This window comes from Mesoplodon bidens, assembly GCF_964165515.1.
Source record: "Mesoplodon bidens genome assembly, chromosome: 4".
In the NCBI taxonomy this organism is placed as follows: Eukaryota; Metazoa; Chordata; class Mammalia; order Artiodactyla; family Ziphiidae; genus Mesoplodon; species Mesoplodon bidens.
The window spans coordinates 139,529,063-139,549,232 of record NC_138160.1 but is presented as its reverse complement, the minus strand read 5'-3'; the positions used below and the strand labels follow the sequence as shown (position 1 = coordinate 139,549,232).

General features: G+C 50.2%; 2 protein-coding genes across 2 annotated transcripts in view; one reads left to right on the top strand and one right to left on the bottom strand.

The window, feature by feature from the left end:
• Positions 1-2,723: 2,723 nt before the first annotated feature.
• TMEM221 (transmembrane protein 221) lies at positions 2,724-8,909 on the top strand (the record flags this gene model as incomplete). The annotated part of the gene is made up of 3 exons (XM_081232014.1): positions 2,724-3,043; positions 5,302-5,387; positions 8,440-8,909. The coding sequence occupies 3 exons, from the start codon at positions 2,724-2,726 to the stop codon at positions 8,907-8,909; spliced, it is 876 nt and encodes a 291-aa protein (XP_081088140.1).
• A 10,253-nt stretch (positions 8,910-19,162) lies between these two features.
• MVB12A (multivesicular body subunit 12A) overlaps positions 19,163-20,170 on the bottom strand; it is a 2,151-nt gene continuing 1,143 nt past the window's right edge. Inside the window, exons 4-6 of the mRNA XM_081232642.1 lie at positions 20,120-20,170; positions 19,733-19,789; positions 19,163-19,543 (exon numbers count right to left, since the gene is read on the bottom strand). Of these exons, the coding sequence (XP_081088768.1) occupies positions 19,481-19,543; positions 19,733-19,789; positions 20,120-20,170 (171 nt within the window). The 3' untranslated portion in view covers positions 19,163-19,480. The remainder of the gene's footprint in view (positions 19,544-19,732; positions 19,790-20,119) is intronic.

Here is a 20,170-nt window from a genome sequence, read left to right as displayed (position 1 = left end):
GGGATTTACCCAAAGCCACACAGCAAAGGAAGAAGCCACCTGTTGCTGAAGGGTCACCCTGTTCTCTCCCCTAGGGTCATTTTACCCATCAGGCACTGGGCTGAGGGCTCAAGGCCCACAGACTTTTCCCAGAAGACCCCAAAATTTTGAAACCTGAAAAAAAATGGCTCCCCAAATTAGAGAAGAGACCTGGAAATTCAAAACCAGTGGGATCTATAACATTTCTGTGAAGCAATATAAAGCAGTGGGTGGGAGCCAGGCTGTCTGTGTTTGCTGTGTGACCTAGGGAGTTACTTAACCTCTCTGTGTCTCAGTTTCCTCATCTGTAAAGCCTAGGTGATGACTATGCTGTCTTTCAGGCCCAAATGCATTAAGACAGAGCCCTGCTTGCAGGAGGCCATGTCGACCTCATTCACTCTTATATTCTGGATCTATCAGGAATGTGTTAACTTTGAAACCATTTTAAGTTTTGATATTTCAAACTTTGCAAGAATTACAGAGCAGGAGTACAAAGCGATCCGTTCACTCATGCATGCAACAAGCATTTATTAAGGGCCTACTGTGTGCGAGGTGCAGACCCAGACACAAAGGGGACACAGCAGTGGACACTTGAAGCAGACATTCTGCGGTCTGGAGCAGCCACCCCTCTCCCACTACCGGGCCACACACAGTGGGAAAATTGTGTGCTGCCAGAGATGTAAAGTGCTACAGGAAAGCAAGAAGGCAAACAATCCAAATGAGTGAAGGATATGAAGAGACATATCTCCAAAGAAGATACACAAATAGCCAACAAGGGCATGAAAAGACACCCTACTTCAGTGGTTATTATGGAAATGCAAATCGAAATTGCAATGAGATACCCATTCACACCCTGTAGAATGGTTATTAAAAAAAAAAAAACAGAAAATAACAAGTGTTGGAAGGGAAATGAAGAAATTGGAAGCCTGGTGCACTACTGGTGGGAATGTAAAATGGTGCAACCGCTGTGGAAAACAGGCAGTTCTCCAATAAGTTAAATAGAGAGTTACCATATAACCCAGCCATTCCACTCTAGGTATAGACCCAAAAGAAATGAAAATAGGACTCAAACAAATCGTTGTATGTGCATGTTCATAGCAGCACTATTCACAGTCGACAAAAGGTGGAAACAACCCAAATGTCCATCAACAGATGAATGAGTAAAGTAAATGTGGTCCACCCATACAATGGAATGTTATTCAGCCATAAAAAAGGAATGAGGCATGGGCATATATACACTACCAAACATAAAATAGATAGCTAGTGGGAAGCAGCCACATAGCACAGGGAGATCAGCTCGGTGCTTTGTGACCACCTAGAGGGGTGGGATAGGGATGGTGGGAGGGAGGGAGATGCAAGAGGGAAGGGGACATTTGTATATGTATAACTGATTCACTTTGTTATAAAGCAGAAACTGACACACCATTGTAAAGCAATTGTACTCTAATAAAGATGTTTAAAAAAAAAAGGAATGAAGCACTGACACGTGCTACAACATGGATGAGCCTTAAAACCCTTATGCTCAGGGAAAGAAGCCAGACACAAAAGGCCACATATTGTCTGGTTTTCTTTATATGAAATGTCCAGAAAAGACAAATCCATAGAGACAGAAAGTAGATTGATTTGTGGTTACCACGGGCTGAGAGGGGGGAATGGGAAGTGACTGCTAATGGGGGAGGGGAGGTAATGGAAATTCCAGAACTAGATAGAGGTGATGGTTGCACAATGTTGTGTATGTACTAAATACCACTGAATTGTCCACTTTCTAATGGTTAATTTTTTTTTTTTTTTTTTTTTTTTTTTTCGGTACGCGGGCCTCTCACTGTTGTGGCCTCTCCCGTTGCGGAGCACAGGCTCCGGACGCGCAGGCTCAGCGGCCATGACTCACGGGCCCAGCCGCTCCGCGGCATGTGGGATCCTCCCGGACCGGGGCACAAACCCGTGTCCCCTGCATCGGCAGGCGGACTCTCAACCACTGCGCCACCAGGGAAGCCCCTCTAATGGTTAATTTTATGTCATGTAAATTTCACCTCAATTTTTAAAACTTAAAAATAAATAAATAATATCCCCCAAAATGTGCTGTGGGAAGAACAAAGGCTAGCAGCGAAGGACAGGTGTGCTGCTTGGGGAGGGGGTGCAGGAGGGCCTCTCTGAGGTGGCTGACGTTTCTGAAAAGCCTTGAAAGAAGGTGAGCAGAGGGGACATTCCAGCCAATTGCCGGATCCGCGGGGAGAGACCACATATCAGAGCGAATTATTTAAAAATTCGTTCAAGTTTCTTTTCTTTCTTAAAAGACAGCAATGAAACAGGTGCTTGGGGCAGCGGGAGGGGAAAATGGGGCACTTGAATGAGTTTATGGATCTGTGAGGCTCTCTGGATCCCGCCACTGCGCGCTTATCACACGTGGGACCGCCTCCGCCCCTTCTTCGCCCTTCCCCTCTCCGGCCACGCCCCTCCAGAACTCTGAGGCCAGGAGCTGTCGCTCACAGAGAAAGAAAAGACTTTGTCTCAAGTTTTCCCAGAGCTTTCTCGTCCTCACCGCGACTGGCATCCCGAGCCCTCTGCGGCCCCGACAATATTCAGAACCCCCCCCTGCTGCCCCGCCCCCTCTGGACCGCCGAGGGCCCTCGGACGCCCCTCAACTCCCCTGCCCCCTAAAATCTCTTTGATTCCTCAATTGTCCCATAGGCCCGCAGGACCCCTCCATGGCCAGGTCGTACGGCGGCCGGGTGCTGGCCGCGATGATCCTTTTGGGCATCCCCGCGGCCGTGCTGGCGGCGCTGGGCGCGCAGCTGCTGTTCCAGCTGCAGGCGGGCCGCGCGGAACTTCGAGGACCGCGAATCGACGGGGTGGGCCCGGAGCTGGGCGCCGGCCCTGGGCTGCCGGAGGACGCGGCCGGGGCGCTGCTGCCGCTGGCGGCCGCGCTCGCCGCGCTCGCCCTGGTGCTGGGTCTCACCTGCCTGCTTCTCGCCGCGCTCTGCGGCCACCTGGGCGCCGAGATGGCGCGGGGACCGGGCTCCGGCAGGTAGGAGGACCGGCCCCTCTGCCCGGCTGGGGGCTGGACAAGCCCGGGGGAGCCGCTGCCCTTCTCTGGGCCTCAGGTTGGGGGAGAGCTTTCCTTCCTCACTCCCTCCATCCATCTTTCCCTTCCTCCTTTCTTCCATCCCTCCCTCCATCTCTTTCTCCTTCTCTCCATCCATCCCTCGCTCCATCCTATATTTGCTGAAAATTTACAGCAGGTACAACTACAGCTGGGACCCCCTTTTCAAAGATATGGAAACAGGCTCAGAGAGGGCCTGGGGTCAGTTAGCCCTAGTGTTGATAGCGTTTGTCGTTTATGGAACCCTAAGCTCTAGGTACCCCCCACTTAATGTGGATTAGCACAGTGAAGCCCCCCTGGGTGGCTGGTGCTGTTATTATCTCCCTTTTTAACAGTGTGTTAAAAAGAGTTTGCTCTCTCTAGGCTGCCAGGATTGGAAGGGGGTGGGCTGGATTTGAACTTGAATCTGGTAGAGCCAGAACATGTGCCCTGGCCCTGGGTGGGGTTCCTTGTCAGGCACCTGAGCTCGGGGATATGGGCACTGGACAGGGCGGCCGGCGGGTGCATGTGGAGTGAGGAACCTTCCTTGAGCCAAGGACTTGGCTGTCCCATATCTGAGTGTTTCCTTCCAGGATTCTGGGGGAGGGGAGCTGGGATCCTTGTCCAAGATTCCATGGATTTGAGCGGATGGGAAATTCCACCATTTGATCCCATCCGAACTGTGCACCCTCCATCTAAGAGTTCAAGGGGTGCTGAAAAGCATGCGTTCTGTCAGTTGACAAATATGTGTTGGGCACCTGCCGGGGGCTGAGCCGAGCATTGGGTATTGGCGACCCAGCAGGAACTAGGCGGACCTGGACCCACCTTCATGGGGACACAGATAATGAAGATACAAAACATATCAGTAATGTCAGATGGTGATGAATGCCGGAAATGGATGAAAATGGGGTGATGTGGTGCAGGAGGACAGGGTGGGGGATGAGATGGAACCATCAGGGGAGGTCTGTGTTGAGACTTGAGGGAGGAAAGGAGGCAGAAGATCTGGGGGACTGTGATCCAGGCAGAGGGAACAGCATGTGCAAAGGCCCTGGAGCAGGAATGAGCTTAGGGTGTTAGAAGGTGATAGAGGTGATTGGTGTGGCTGAAGGGTAGATATGGAAGATGAGGGCCAGGAAGTGAGTGGTACTGGATTTTTTTTTTTTTCTGCATCCTGTGGCATGTGTGCTCTTAGTTCCCCAACCAGGGATTGAACTTGCCCCCCCTGCAGTGGAAGCACGGAATCTTAACCACTGGACCACCAAGGAAGTCCAAGAGGTACTGGATTATATAGCGCTTCCTGTGCTGTGGTGAAGACCTTGGGTTTACTCTGACTGAGAGAGTCGTGAGCCAGGAGGGATGTGATCTGACTTAAGTTTGAAAGAACCCACTGTGGCCACTGTGCAGAAAAGGGGTCAGGAGGGGAGTTGGAGGGCAGACCAGGGAGGAGGCCATTTCCATGGTATTGGTGGGAGGTAAGTGATGATGGAAGCTCTCAGAGCTTCCTTTTCCTGATCTCACAGGACTGGAGAAGGGCATGCACACAGCGGAAGCACTTAGCAAGGGGCTGGGCTCAAAACTAAGTCCTCAATCCATGTCAGCTTTTGGAAATCTGTTTCTGTTGTCACTGATAACAAGTTAGCCTCAGTTTTCTCACCCCCAAATAAGCTTATGGTCTGTAAAATAATGGAGGTCAGATGTTTAGCAAGTGTCTGTACACAATAGCTGCTTCATTAGTGTTGGATGTTCGAATGGACTGATGTATATGGATGGGTTTTGGGGGAGGGGAATGGAATGGATAGTGACTGGATGGATGAATGGACAGATGGTTGGTTTGCTCAATGGATGGTGACTGGGAGATAGACGATGGATGGATGGGTGGGTGGGGGATGGATGGATGGATGGATGGATGGATGGATGGCAGATGACAAATGGAAGCATGGATAATGATGGATGTTTAAATAAATGGGTGGATGGATGAACAAAGCATGGTTAAATGGATGGATGGCTGTATGGTTGAATAATTGATGGGGACGGATGGATGGTAAAGGATGAATGAGTTGGGGGATAGATGAGTGGACGGCTAGGTCCTCACATAGATCTCCAGTTCCCCAAAGCTGGACCACTCCCCCTACCTCTCCTCCCCAGCCTTATTCCACCAGCTCTGCCTCCTGAGCCCATTTTCTTCCTGCCCCCCTCCCTGCCAGGTCTGACTGGTTTCTCTATGACTGCCGCCTCCTCAGACACGTGGCCCTCGGCCTCTTCTGTTGTGGGGTCTCCGTCTACTTAGCAGGTACGTGCTCAGGATAGAACATGGGGTGTAGGGCCCTGGGTTGGGGTGACCAGGGGTAATAGCCCCACAACTGGGGTCAGCTCCAGAGGCAGCCTGCCCGTTTCACTCTTGGCTCTTACACTTTAGCCCATGGCTGGCATCTGATCCCAGTGGGGATTCCATAAATGGCAGTTGTCTTCAGAACACTTCTGATTCATCAGTTTTCTACATTTGCTTTGAATAAAAGTTTCCAAGTCCTTGGTGGTTTCTGGAGATAGTGTTTCACAGGTTGGCCTTAGCAAAAGCTGTTTTGCTCACAAATATCTGAATCCAGCTCAAGAAGGGCTTAAGAAAAAAAATACGCTTCATAAACCAGAAATGCAATTTTAAATCCCAAAACATGAAGCAGAGTAAAAACTAATAACCTGAGTGCCAGAAGGACACACTGCACTGTCTTTCCTTCCCCGACTTATAACTTTTCTTTGATCAACATTCTCTCACCCACACATGCTGGTAAAGGAATCAAATCATCATCTTTCTTAAAGAGACTCCTGACATCTTGTATTTTGTTCTAATCTTGAAAAATATGTTGCTGGTTCTGGAGACTCAGCGCTGAATCATACATAGATCCTTGGCAGCCCTATAAACAACCTGTTTCACTGGAAGAAAAAAAAATCAGCTGACGAAAAACAAAGGATTTGCTATTACTGACTTTCCTTAGTACCACAATAGAGAAATCGAAGTTTACAAGATATATTTAAAAGATATATTTATGAGATATGAGCCTAGGGTTCATTGTGGGAATTTGTATGTACAGTGCAGTGAACCCTGCATAACTCTTGTTGTTTGACTTCATAAAATGCTCTGGATTTTATTAAGTGTGGAACTTCCCTGGCGATCCAATGGTTAAGACTCTGCGCTTCCACTGCAGCGGGCGTGGGTTCATCCCTGGCCAGGGAACTAAGAACTAAGATCCCACGTGTCACGTGGCCAAAAACAAACAAAACAAACAAACAAACAAAAATGCTCGGGATGTGGGTTTTTTAAAAAGGAGAGTGGATGGAGTGACTCGTGTATCTGAAAAGATCAGGGGTTATTGGCCTCAGGTGTGGCTGGATCCAGGCACTCACATGAGGTCTTCAGAAATGCTTCTCACTTCATCTCATCACCTGCCATGCCCTGAGAAAGATGCCTGTCTCTGTAAGCGCTTTCAACACAATACCTATGACCTCAAGCCTTTACATAAGCCAACAAAAATGTTGGAGACTTGGGGGGGCTTCCCTGGTGGCGCAGTGGTTGAGAGTCCGCCTGCCGATGCAGGGGACACGGGTTCGTGCCCCTATCCCGGAAGATCCCACATGCCGCGCAGCGGCTGGGCCCGCGAGCCATGGCCGCGGAGCCTGTGTGTCCGGAGCCTGTGCTCCGCAACGGGAGAGGCCACAGCAGTGAGAGGCCCGCGTACAGCAAAAAAAAAAAAAAAAAAAAAAAAAAAAAAAAAAAAAATGTTGGAGACTTGGAGAATAAAATATTCTTATTCTAAAATACAAGAAAACTCACAAAGGGCAAAAAAAGGTAACTATGTCAACCTCATTAAGCATTAAATTAAGATTTGTTCAGCTCCCATTTAGATTCTTTTTGAGGATAGGTGACCTCACTCAGCAAGAATTCCTGAGCATGTCCAGCCAATCATTCATTCATTGCTAACCAGAGCCAAAATAATAGTTATAAAGATCTTTCAAAAGTGTTTAGAGCAGGGACTTCCCTGGTGGTCCAGTGGCTAAGATTTTGTGCTCCCAATGCAGGGGGCCTGGGTTCAATCCCTGGTCAGGGAACTAGATCCCACATGCTGCAACTAAGACCCAGCACAGCCAAATAAATACATAAATAAAAATATTTTTTTAAAAATGTTTAAAGCAAAAAAAGTCCTTGGCCTCGCCTTAATATATCAGACATGATGCATTGTGGCATCTTCAAAAGCAAGAGTACAGAGCTGGAGAAAGCATTAAAACAGCCCACAAAGTGCCAAGAAGTCCTCCATCAGCTCTGGGCTTCTCTCCTACCAATTCCCTAATGGCTGCAGTTAGAAAATAACCCTGTCCTCATAGGCCAAGCAAAGGTCCCAGGGCTGACTCTGACTGGCTGAGCTTGGGTCATGTGATAGCCATGCACCAATCACTATAATCAGGGGAAGCAGTGCTCTGATTGGCCTAGGACCATACATGTCACTGATGCCAGAGTAGTGGGTCAGTCCTTCTAGACCAGTGACCAGGGTAGGGGTAGGGACTGGACCAGCACTTCTCAATGGGGGCTGATTCTGCCCCTGAGGGAACATTTGGCAATCAACATCTGGAGACATTTTTGGTTGTCATGATAGGGCAGGGGGAGGATACTACTGGTATCTGGTGGATAGAAGCTGCTAAATGTCCTACAATGCACAGGACAGTCCCCACCAAAAAGAATGGTGGTGCCAACTGGACATCGGACAGGGCAACAGAGAACCAGTACAGGTCCTCAAGGTCAGGTCACCAACTGTCTTTTTTGTTTTTTAAGATTTTTTTAAATTAATTTATTTATTTTGGCTGCGCCAGGTCTTAGTTGCGGCATGTGGGATCTTTTTAGTTGTGGCATGAGGGATTTTTAGTTGCTGCTCCTTAGTTGTGGCATGCGTGTGGGATCTAGTTTCCTGACCAGGGGTGCAACCCAGGTCCTCTGCATTGGGAGGGAGGAGTCTTACCCACTGGACCACCAGGGAAGTCTCCGCCAACTGTCTTGTTGTTCAGATCAGCAAACTGAGGCCAGAGAGGGACTGTGATTCACTCAAAGTCAATCACAGAGATTCAGAAAGCCTGAGATCTGAGTTGTTTCAATCGTGGTAAAGTACACATAACACACAATTTACCATTTTATAGTAAAACAGATGTGATGATGATGTATTTGTCGGGTGTGAAAGGGTTAGATGAGTTAGTCTATGTGCCTATCATAATGTACAATTTTCTATAACTGCTCTCCATTTGGAGGAGCTCTCCCAGGGGTTGGAGAACAAACATTGAATAAGAGTCGTTTCCTTCCCCAGCACTGTCCATCTACGCCCTGCTTCTCTTTGAGATCGAGACGGGTGCAACAGCTGCCTCCATCCTTGGCTTGGGTGCTCTGGTCCTGGTGGCGGCGCTGACCCACACTCTACTCCGGGCCGCCCGGGCCACCCGCCGTGGCCTCCATGAGCTGTCCCCACCGCACTTTGAAGACGACCCTGTCTGCCCTGCTGAAGTCTCCAAGGCCAGCCCCAGGGCTCAGCCCCAGCAGGGTACCCATCACTGGACCCCCTACTCAGCCTGCCCAAAACCTGGGGACTCCCTCAGATCCATGGTTACTGCCACAGCACCTGCAGCCATAGGGGGAGGCCGAGAGGGCAGCCTGCCTGCATTCCGCATGCACCGGACACTGTCTGCCAGTGAGGGGCACTGGGAAGAGGTCACGCATGAGATGCGCAGCATCCTGAGCCACAGGCCAGGGGGTTCGGGGAAGGACTCCACTCTGGTGTGAGCCCAAAGATCAAGGATAGAGACCTAGTGTCAGGCAGCAGGAAGAGGACTCTTGTAGAGATAGCTCCAGGCTCAACCACAGTAACAGTATAATTTGATTTCTCTCTCAGTTCACAGCATCCCTGACTTGTATCCTCAAGGTTGCCTCATGGCACAAAATGGCTGCCAGGGCTCCAACCTTTACCTCCTCACGCAGAGAGGAAGGCAGAGGCCAGGACTTCTCAGGAGATTTTGGAAGTTTTCCTGGGATGCCTTGGGACACTTCTGCTTATACCCTATTGGCCAGAACAGAGTCATGTGGCCACACTTCAATACAGATGAGACAAGGAAATGTAGCTGCCCAGAATGAATAAGATTCTGGTATAGGCAGGAGGGGAGGGGAGAGCTCAGGCAGCGTTTCTCTAAACATCTCCGTCCATTTTACAGATGAGGAAACCGAGGCCCAGAGAGGGGCAGTGACTCACCAAGGGTCCCACGGCCAGTACTGAGCATCAGAGCCAGGATTCGAACCCAGGTCCTGTAACCCCCATGCTGCTGATAGTGCAAGTCTCAGACTCTGCGACTCCTTCCGGGCTGTGAGCGTTTGAAACCTGTGTGTGCGGAGCTCAGAGCAGCCCAGGGCCATGGACGCACCTGGAGGCCTGGACCCAGACTCCTGGCTGTGGGCCTGTGGCTGAGGGCTTCACCGCTCTGTGTCTCAGTTTCCTGGTCTGTAAAATGGGAACGGAAGCGGTCCCTCTTCCTAAGGCTGCCGCGAGACTCCGTGTGAGCCATTCCGGGGGCCTGTGCATAGCAGGTCCTCAAGGCGTGTCAACCTGTGCTTCTGTCAGTCGGGGTGCCTGGTAGCAGGAAAAGGTGGGTTGATGGCCAGTTTCTGGGACTCTTGGAACTGACAGGGCTTGGAGTGGATAACTCAGAGCCTCAGGGGGTCTCCAGAGGCCCTGGCCCCACCCGTGTCCTGCACAACCTGAAAATAAACTCCATGTCACTATTTCCATGTGATCTGAGCCATATCCAAACATGTTGCGTGGCCAAGTGCAGACCCAGGATGAGGGATGGAGTGAAAGGAGTGGGGGTAGAGAGGGCAGGAGTCAGGGGACAGAGAGTGTGCCCCTTGTAGAGCCAAGTCTGGGGCCCATGCCCCACAAATCTTCATGCATATACATTTCACAGGGTGTGGGGATGGCCTGGTCCCTGCCCCAACCCCAAATGGACAGATGTCCCCAGAAGTCTCCCAACCCATCCCTTCCTGGGCCACACAGGGACTCAGGGGCGGAGGAAGCTCAACCACACAGTGGCTTGAAGTCCCCCAAGACCCATCTCCATAGGCAGAGAGGTGGCAGCACCCAGCAGGGAAGCTGGTCCCCAAACCTGACCTTGGGTAAGGATTCTGATGATCAGGTACAGAGTTGGGTGCCCCATTGGCTTGGATCACCTCCTTCCTGAGTCCCTGGGAGGCTGCACAGACCTCCTCCTCCCATATGGCACCTGTCACAGGGGGTGCCCAGGAAGCATAGGCTCTCGGTGAGCATGAAAATATCAATGAAGAGGATCAAGTCAGAATGAATGTCATGTCCCACGCCTACTACTGCAGACACACACCAGGCACTTCCGGCTTTAGTTAATCCTTAGGACAACCCCACTCACAGATGGGCAAACTGAGGCCAGAAAAGCAAGGCCACTCATGTGAGAACACACGGCGGTGGTGATGGCTGGCACCCTATAACCCTGTCACATAGGACACCAGGACATAGCTAGTGCCCGGGAAACACTGGAGACTACAGTTTCTGAGAACTCTCTGGAATGGGGGAGGCCCTGGGGACTCTGAAGGTGGGCAAGAGAGTTGAGGAGGAAGGACCCAAGCTGGCTGTGTGCGAGGAGTACCTGGTGGACCGGTCAGGAGAATTAGAAGCTAGACCTCTAGGCCTAATCTTCAAGGCCAGGACTAGGGTGCGGGTACAAAATTTAAGGAGGCTCAAAAGAATTGAAAACAAGGGTTCAGACAAATCCTTGTACACGTGCGTTCATAGTACACGTGCATTCATAGCAGCACTAGTCACAATCACCACAAGGTGGAAACAACCCAAATGTCCATCAATAGATGAATGAATAAACAAAAAGTGATCCATCCATACAGTGGAATATTACTCAGCCATAAAGAGGAAGGAAGCTCTGACACATGCTACCGCATGGATGAACCCTAAAAACATGATGCTGATTGAAAGAAGCCAGACACAAAGGCCACATAGTCTATGATCCCATTTATATGAAATGTCCAGAACAGGCAAATCTATAGAGATATAAAGTAGATTAGTGGTTGCCAGGGGCTGGGGGAGGGGGAATGGGGGGTAATGGCTAATAGGGATGAGGTTTCCTTTGGGGTGACGGAAATGTTCTGGAACTAGATAGAGGTGATGGTTGCACATCGTCCATGCACTAAATGCCACTGAACTGTACATTTTTAACTGGTGAATTTCATGTTATGTGAATTTCACCTCAACTTAAAAAAAAAAAACAACTTTAAGGAGGCACTCACTCTCAGGTTCCTTCACGTGCAGGTGGGCCCCAAGTTTGAAGTGAGCACCTCCTTAAATGTGGGCCCTACGTGCTCACTAGCCTCATCCCAGTCTGATCTCTGCGCGTCCTCCTGGGACCAAGAACTGGAGCCCTGGAAAGTCTGCAAGGTTACGTGGGAGGCTGGCTGGAAGCGCTGCCCACAGTCCCTGCTGAAACCTGGCCCTGTTGTCGACACCACCCTGGATGGGGTGCTGAGCACCTTCGTATTCTGATCAGAATCTGGCGAGCAGGGAAGAGGCTGGTCCTAGGGCTGGAGCCAAACGCTCTGGTTGCTCCCTGTCCTGGGCACCTGATGAGGGTTTTGTGTTCCAAGAGCCAGCTTGGACAGACCTGGCTCAGGGAACAGTCATGCGACCTGCACTTCAGCTTCTTTCTTTATAAAATAGGGCTAATCCCCCAACCCCATCATAGTACAGCTGTGAGGACCAAATCGGAAAGAGTATCAATGACTCCGTTAGCTCCACGGGCCTCACCGACACAAGTAGCTGTCGGCATCCTGGTACATTTTGAGGTGTAGACACATCTGTTAAAGATGTTGCCTTGAGGACTTCCCTCGTGGTCCAGTGGTTAAGAATGCGCTTTCCAATGCAGGGGACCCAGGTTTGATCCCTGGTCGGGGAACTAAGATCCCATATGCCGTGGGGCAACTAAGCCCATGTGCCACAACTACTGAGCCCGCATGTTGCAACGAAGAGCCCGTGCACTGCAACGAAAGATCCCGTATACCACAATGAAGATCCCGCATGCCACAACTAAGACCCGACACAACCTAATTAATTAATTAATTATAAAAAAGATGTTGCCTTGGTTTGGGGTCATCAGAATCAAAGGCTGAGATGATTGCCAAGATGTGGTTTACCTGGGAAGTGACCCCAGGAAGCCCCGGAACCCTGCAGGGGGCGTCAATGAGCAGATGGCGCTAAGGGCAACAGGGGCTCGATCCCCCTGGGCACCCCAGGGAGACACCATAGAGCACACATGGCAGTTGGTCCCATCTCAGGGGCGAGGGGGCTGGGATATTTATCCTCCTATTTCCATCAGGCATTAGCTGAGAGCTGTTCCCAGAGGGACTGACCCCTCACACTTCTAGCCCTCCCTGTGCACCAGCTAGACACACTCCTCTGGTCACAGGAGGCCCCAGGCAGGGTCACAGGTACTTGCTGTGGAGGGGAGGGAGGCACAGATAGCATCTGCTCCAGCTTCATGGCATTTTTGCAACAGCAGGCATAAATGGGATATTGAAAGCACTTAACTGTGCTATTTGTGGTTGAGAAGAGCTGTTGGTTTTTTAATGCCCGCCATGAGCAAACACCCTGCCTAATTCACACAAGGGTCACCACTGTTGCCCCCTCATCACACCCACTGGTCTCCCTCCTTTACTTCTGCAGGTAAAATCTTCTGAAAGTGGCAGATGGAGTTGGGGTCCTCTGTGCTGGTGACATTTAGAACAGAAGGTCAGATGCCACCTTGAGGGAGATTGCTCAGAGCAAACAAGGGGCCCGTTTCCCCCAGAGAACACTTTATTAAAAACACTTTAAGGGCTTCCCTGGTGGTTCAGTGGTTAAGAATCCACCTGCCCGTACAGGGGACACGGGTTCAAGCCCTGGTCCGAGAAGAGTCCACAAGCCGTGGAGCAACTAAGCCCGTGCCCCACAACCACTGAACCTGTGCTCTAGAGCCCGTGAGCCACAACTACTGAGCCCGCGTGCCACAACTACTGAAGCCCGCCTGCTCTAGGGCTTGTGCTCCACAACAAAGAGAAGTCACTGCAATGAGAAGCCTGCGCACCGCAATGAAGAGTAGCCCCCGCTCGCCACAACTAGAGAAAGCCCACGCGCAACAATGAAGACCCGATGCAGCCACATATAAATAAATAAATTTATAAAAAAAATAATGATTCAACCAGGGTAGGATCTGCTTTCAAGTTCATTTTGTGGTTGTTGGCAGGATTCAATTCCCTATGAGCTGTGGAACTTAAGTCCTTGGTTCCTTGCTGGCTGTTGGCCAGAGGCTGCCCTCAGTTCTGTGACATGTGGGCCTCTTTATAGGGCAGTGTCCATCATTGTAGCCAACAAAAGAGAGTCTGCAACAAGATGGAAGTCTTGTATTTTAAACCTACTCACAGAAGTGAAGTCCCATCACCCTTACTGTACTCCGTTGGTTAGAGGTGAGTCTACACTAGATCCAGCCTGGCCTCAAGTGGAGGATTACACAGGCCTGAACACCAGGATACCAAGACAAAAGGTTCTAAAAGGAACCATCTCACAAACTATTTAATGTCTTGTAAATTCTCTGTGGGCTCTTCCCAATGACAAATAAAAAGGGCAGGTAGATAAGGAAGATGAGAAAGGGGTGTTTTCTATACAGCATGGGTCAGCTTTTTCAGTTCAGATTTCTAAGCTGGCAAGAGTGTACATGATAGCTAAGAAATTCAAACTGGTGAGACAAATGGCCAAAATTAACAAAACTGACAATGCCATGTGTTGGTGAAGACATGGAGCCAATGGAACTCTGATTTGCTGTGGGTGGGAGGGTAAATTGGTGCAACAGTCTTAGAAGTCTGCTTGGCGGTATCTGCTTAAGCTGAAGATAGGCCTCCCTTACCACTTAGAATTTCCACTCAGTGTATTTACCCAACAAGAATGAGTGTGTATTCATCAGTCAGGCTCCCTGACTTCAGACTATTCTACAAAGCTACAGTAATCAAGAAAGTATGGTACTGGAACAAAAACAGAAATATAGATTAATGGAACAGGATAGAAAGCCCAGAGATAAACCCACGCACATATGGTCACCTTATCTTTGATAAAGGAGGCAAGAATATACAGTGGAGAAAAGACAGACTCTTCAATAAGTGGTGCTGGGAAAACTGGGCAGCTACATGTAAAAGAATGAAATTAGAACACTCCCTAACACCATACACAAAAATAAACTCAAAATGGATTAAAGACCTAAATGTAAGGCCAGACACTATCAAACTCTTAGAGGAAAACATAGGCAGAACACTCTATGACATAAATCACAGCAAGATCCTTTTTGACCCACCTCCTATGACATAAATGACAGCAAGATCCTTTTTGACCCACTTCCTAGAGAAATGGAAATAAAACAAAAATAAACAAATGGGACCTAATGAAACCTAAAAGCCTTTGCACAGCAAAGGAAACCATAAACAAGACAAAAAGACAACCCTCAGAATGGGAGAAAATATTTGCAAATGAAGCAAATGACAAAGAAGTAATCTCCAAAATTTATAAGCAGCTCATGCAGCTCAATATCAAAAAAACAAACAACCCAATCCAAAAATGGGCAGAAGACCTAAATAGACATTTCTCCAAAGAAGATATACAGATTGCCAACAAACACATGAAAGAATGCTCAACATCATTAATCATTAGAGAAATACAAATCAAAACTACAATGAGATATCATCTCACACCGGTCAGAATGGCCACCATCAAAAAATCTACAAACAGTAAATGCTGGAGAGGGTGTGGAGAAAAGGGAACCCTCTTGCACTGTTGGTGGGAATGTAAATTGGTACAGCCATTATGGAGAACAGTATGGAGGTTCCTTAAAAAACTAAAAATAGAACTACCATACGACCCAGCAATCCCACTACTGGGCATACACCTTGAGAAAACCATAATTCAAAAAGAGTCATGTACCAAAACGTTCATTGCAGCTCTATTTACAATAGCCAGGACATGGAAGCAACCTAAGTGTCCATCAACAGTTGAATGGATAAAGAAGATGTGGCACATATATATAATGGAATATTACTCAGCCATAAAAAGAAACGAAATTGAGTTATTTGTAGTGAGGTGGATGGACCTAGAGTCTGTCATACAGAGTGAAGTTAAGTCAGAAAGAGAAAAACAAATACCATATGCTAACACATATATATGGAATCTAAAAAAAAAATGATCATGAAGAACCTAGGGGCAAGATGGGAATAAATACGCAGACCTACTAGAGAATGGACTTGAGGATATGGGGAAAGGGAAAGGTAAGCTGGGGCAAAGTGAGAGAGTGTCATGGACATATATACGCTACCAAATGTAAAATAGATAGCTAGTGGGAAGCAGCCACATAGCACAGGGAGATCAGCTTGGTGCTTTGTGACCACCTAGAGGGGTGGGATAGGGAGGGTGGGAGGGAGGGAGATGCAAGAGGGAAGAGATTTGGGGATATATGTATATGTATAACTGATTCACTTTGTTATAAAGCAGAAACTAACGCACCATTGTAAAGCAATTATACTCCAATAAAGATGTTTATGAAAAAGAATATATACAACTAGTAAGAATCAAAAAAAAAAGTGTGTATTCATCAAAAGACATGTACAAGAGTACTCAGAGCAATTTCTTTCACTGGCCAAGAACTAGGGACAATCCAAATATCCATCAACAGATGAACAGACTGTGGTACATCCATACAATGGAATACTACTCAGCAATTAACAAGAGGGAATTACTGATTCAGGCAACACAGATGAATGTCTCAGACCCAATAGTGAATAATTAGCCAGGCTCAGAAGAGAAGAGGACTCGTTTGGGCATTGCACTTAGATCAAGTTCAAGAACAGGCAGAATGGAATTCCCTGGTGGTTCAGGGGTTAGGACTCAGCACTTTCACTGCCAGTGGCCCAAGTTCAATCTCTGGTCGGGGAACTAAGATCCCGCAAGTCAAGCAGCATGGCAAAAAAACAAAACCAAAACAAACAAAGAAATAGGCAGAATGAATGATGGGGTAGAAGCCAGCAGCTTTGGGGGTTTGGGCGGGAAGGTGCCCAAGGTGATGCTCAAGGCTGGCACAGATCATTGCTCTGATCTGGAGAGAGCAGTAGGGGCCACAGCTGGGCTCTGGAACACTTGAATACAAGAAGTGTGGGGTATGCCACTAGTAGAAGCCACTAGGACTTGCATCTTCCGTTCACTCTGCATGGACTTTGGGCTGCAGAAGCCTTCCAGCTGAGAAGAACTTTGAGAGCCAGGAAGAGTTTTTGCAAGTCAGCAGAGGCAGCGGAGAGACACAGCCCCACAAGAGTTCTCCCTCAGAACTACCAAATGAGGTGAGGACCATTGAGATTCCCATTGTAAAGATGGACAAACTGAGGAATAGAGAGGTTAAGCCACTGTTCAGGGTCACCAGCTAGTGAGCATTGGAGCTGGGACCACGTCTCCCCAGAAATGTCCCTCTCAGTCCCCAGGCCCCTGTGATGCCCGGGTCTCTGCGCCTCAGAGCCAGCTAAAGGCTCCCTTCCCTGTTGCCCAAGAGGATGTAAGCTTAGCTGGAGTTGTGAGGATTGATGTGGCCCAAGTCAGGAGTTGGGGGCTGGGCTTCCCTGGTGGCGCAGTGGTTGAGAATCTGCCTGCTAATGCAGGGGGCACGGGTTCAAGCCCTGGTCTGGGAAGATCCCACATGCCGCGGAGCAACTAGGCCCGTGAGCCACAACTACTGAGCCTACGCATCTGGAGCCTGTGCTCCGCAACAAGAGAGGCTGCGATAGTGAGAGGCCCGCGCACCGCGATGAAGAGTGGTCCCCCGCTTGCCACAACTAGAGAAAGCCCTCGCACAGAAACGAAGACCCAAGACAGCCAAAAAAATAAATAAACAAATGTGGGGTTTAAAAAAAAAAAAAAAAGGAGTTGGGGTCTAAGGGGACAGGCTCCATCAGGACTTTCCAGCCCCTTTGTGAGGCTGTTCCTAGGCCCTGTTGCACTCAAGAGGATTGGGATTTTGCAGAGTCAGTGACCTGGCAATGATGGTTGATCCAGTCGGACCCAAGGCCAGTATGGGTCGTCCAGGGGCCCCTGGTCACACACAGATGCCCTGGAAAGTGATCTGGGGCTGGTTTCAGGGTGGCCAAGATCACAACTAGAGAGAACAAACAGCCTTTGCTTCCCAGCTGGATCAGATTCCATGGCCGGCGCCAGAGCAACCTGGGTGGGACCTGGCAGGTGCTGGCTGCGCCCAGAGTGGAGAGATTCGGGGAGATATCTTAACATCAGAGGCCTAGTTTTTCCGAGGCAGCTGAAGTCGGTGGGGGGAGGGGGTACCGTCTCCCCTTACCCTCCCCTCCAGGATAGTTCACTGTCTCCACCCTCAGACTCCCAGGGCAGGGGACTCTTTTCCCTCAGATCCCTGTGCAGGGCAGTATCTCCCCCTTCAGGTCCCCAGGCCAGTGTCGTTAGACACAAGTGCCTGGGTGGGTGGCACATTCCCTTGGGACCCCGTGTGACCCCTTCTGGCCAATGAGCTGTGAGCAGAACTTTGACAAGGCACTTCCAGGCCACAGCACTTAAGTGACAGCGTGAGACCCTTCTGAGTCCATCCCCACTGTCTTGGAGGGATGCTGGCCACCCCTTCGGCTGCGTTTCCTTGCAACTACGACCAGCAGCCTGTTGCCGCCCTGCCAGGGGCACGTGATGTGGATGAGAAATAAGCCTTAGCCTTCCTATGCTACAGAGATCTGGGGAATGTTCCTGACCTGGGCCACCCTGACGCTATGGGTACCTGGGGAAGAGAGAGCAGAAAAGGAAGCACATGCGCGGGAGAGACAGTGTGAACCTGGGGTGGTTCATTTCGCAAATACAGTTTGTGGAGTCTGTATTCGCCAATTCTCCTACTGGCTCAAATCTGTGACCCCCAAATCGATACTCACAGTGCTTTTGTGGCTATTGGTAGACACGCACAGTGCCGGAAAAAATCTGAGTCCTCAGAGGTGCATGTTCCCAGCTGTGGTAGGACAAGGCGATGTTCTGCCTTTCTGTTCCAGCTCTGACTATAAACAGGCATCCTTCGTGAGGTCTAGCCAGTGGCCCACTTTGCATTTTTGTGCTTTTTCATTGGTGATTTTTGCTGTTTGCAAAGGCCCCCAAGTGTAGTGCTGAAGAGCTATCTAGTGTCCCCAGGTGCAAGAAGGCTGGGATGTGCCTCCGGGAGCAAATACTCTCCGATGAGCTTTGTTCAGACGTGAGTTCTAGGGCTGGTGGCCGTGAGTTCACCGTTAACAAATTGGCAGCATGTATATTAAACAAGGTGTCTTGAAATGCACAGAAAACAAGGTTATGTATTGATTACTTGACCAAAATGTGACTAGAGGCTTACAAGAACCTACCCGTATCTCCCCGAGGAATACAGTATTTCCTAATTCAGGTTTCACACTACTTTACAGAAGGTAACTACCGCGATTCATGAGTATCCACCGTTTGTGTCTACCACACAGCGGAGGAAAAGGGATGCACAGTAACAGAACAGCTTGGTGGTTAAGAGAGCAGGCTCTGGGTTGGAATCCCAGCTGTGAATTTAGCCGCCTCCTGCTTTGGTTTTCCTATCTGTGAAATGGCCACGCAACCAGGGCTTCCCACTGAGCTGGGGGAGGACTAAATGAGATACTGTACATCAGGTGTTCGTGAGGAGGTCCTCGAAGTATAAACGGTAGCCGTTACTATTATTACTGTTACGCGCAATGATGGAGGGGCGGGACCCAGTCTCCTCTGTGATTCGGAATCCTGGCTCAGGCACTCGCTGAGCCTCAGTTTCTCCCTCTGTAGAATGGGAGTGGCGGCAGCGTCCCCTCCCCTCCAGGATTTCACCCGCTTGCTGAGTGTGCGTCTGTCCCTGGCTCCTGCGAGCCACAGAGACCCACAGTCAGAATGGAGACTACAGACGGCCCGGACAGCGTGGTGTTTATTTCCTGGAGGGAGGACGCCCGCGTGGCCTCCAGGCACCAGCGAGTTTTGACACAAATGACTTGAAGGCACTGGTTTCCGTCCAGCCCCTACCCCTGCCTTGCTCATCAGGGCCCGGGGGACAGGAGACCCATCACCAAGCAGACCGCTCCCGGCCCCTCCTGCAGGGCTGCTGCTCCGCTGGGTGGCTGAGGGTCCAGAATGCCTTGCGCCGCCAAGGCTCCCAAGATTCAATTCGGTGGGCAGCTGCCAGTCCGGGGCTGTCAGGCAGGGGACTCTCCCTGGGGCCGGTGAGGGGCTAAGAGACGCTAGGGGGCAGGCGGGCAGCTGCCGTCTTCTCCACCACGAAGCCGTAGTTGTACTGGGGGGTGGGGAGTGGGGTGAGGGGAGAGCACAGAGTGAAGGAGGAGCCACTGGGGTGCCGGAGAAATGGTGGGGCATGGGGATCTGGAGCCCTCGAGGTGGGTTATAGCTGGGAGAGAAGAGGGACCCAGGGGAGACTGGAGGGCCTGCACCCCCCAACCCCACCCCCTCCCTACCCTGCACCCACCTCCTCCTCAATGTCCGCCAGTGACTTGATGGTCAGATCAGCAAAGGCAGAGAAGGCCTGGCAGGCAAGGGGCACATCAATCTCGGGCAGGGACCCCAACGTGGAACCCCCGTTCCCTCATCTTCAAGGAGGGCCCCCTCAATATTTGCCTGAATGTTCTCTCCCCTTTCCTGCCACCATCTCTTGCCCCCAGCATCCAGCTGCCCCTCCTGACTCCCCCATTCCAGGAGACCCTCCCGCCCCCTTGCCTTGGCCTCCAGCTTCCTCTCACCCAGGAACTCCCCTCTGTGCTGAGGTGCTGGTTACACAGATGATGCTCCCTGATTCCTGTTGCCTAGAAACGCAATGGGGAGGGGCAGACCCAGACTCCCTGGGACCCGGACTCACCAGGGGACCACAGCTCTTGCCCTCGAATCGGGGGTGCAGCGTGAAGGGAAC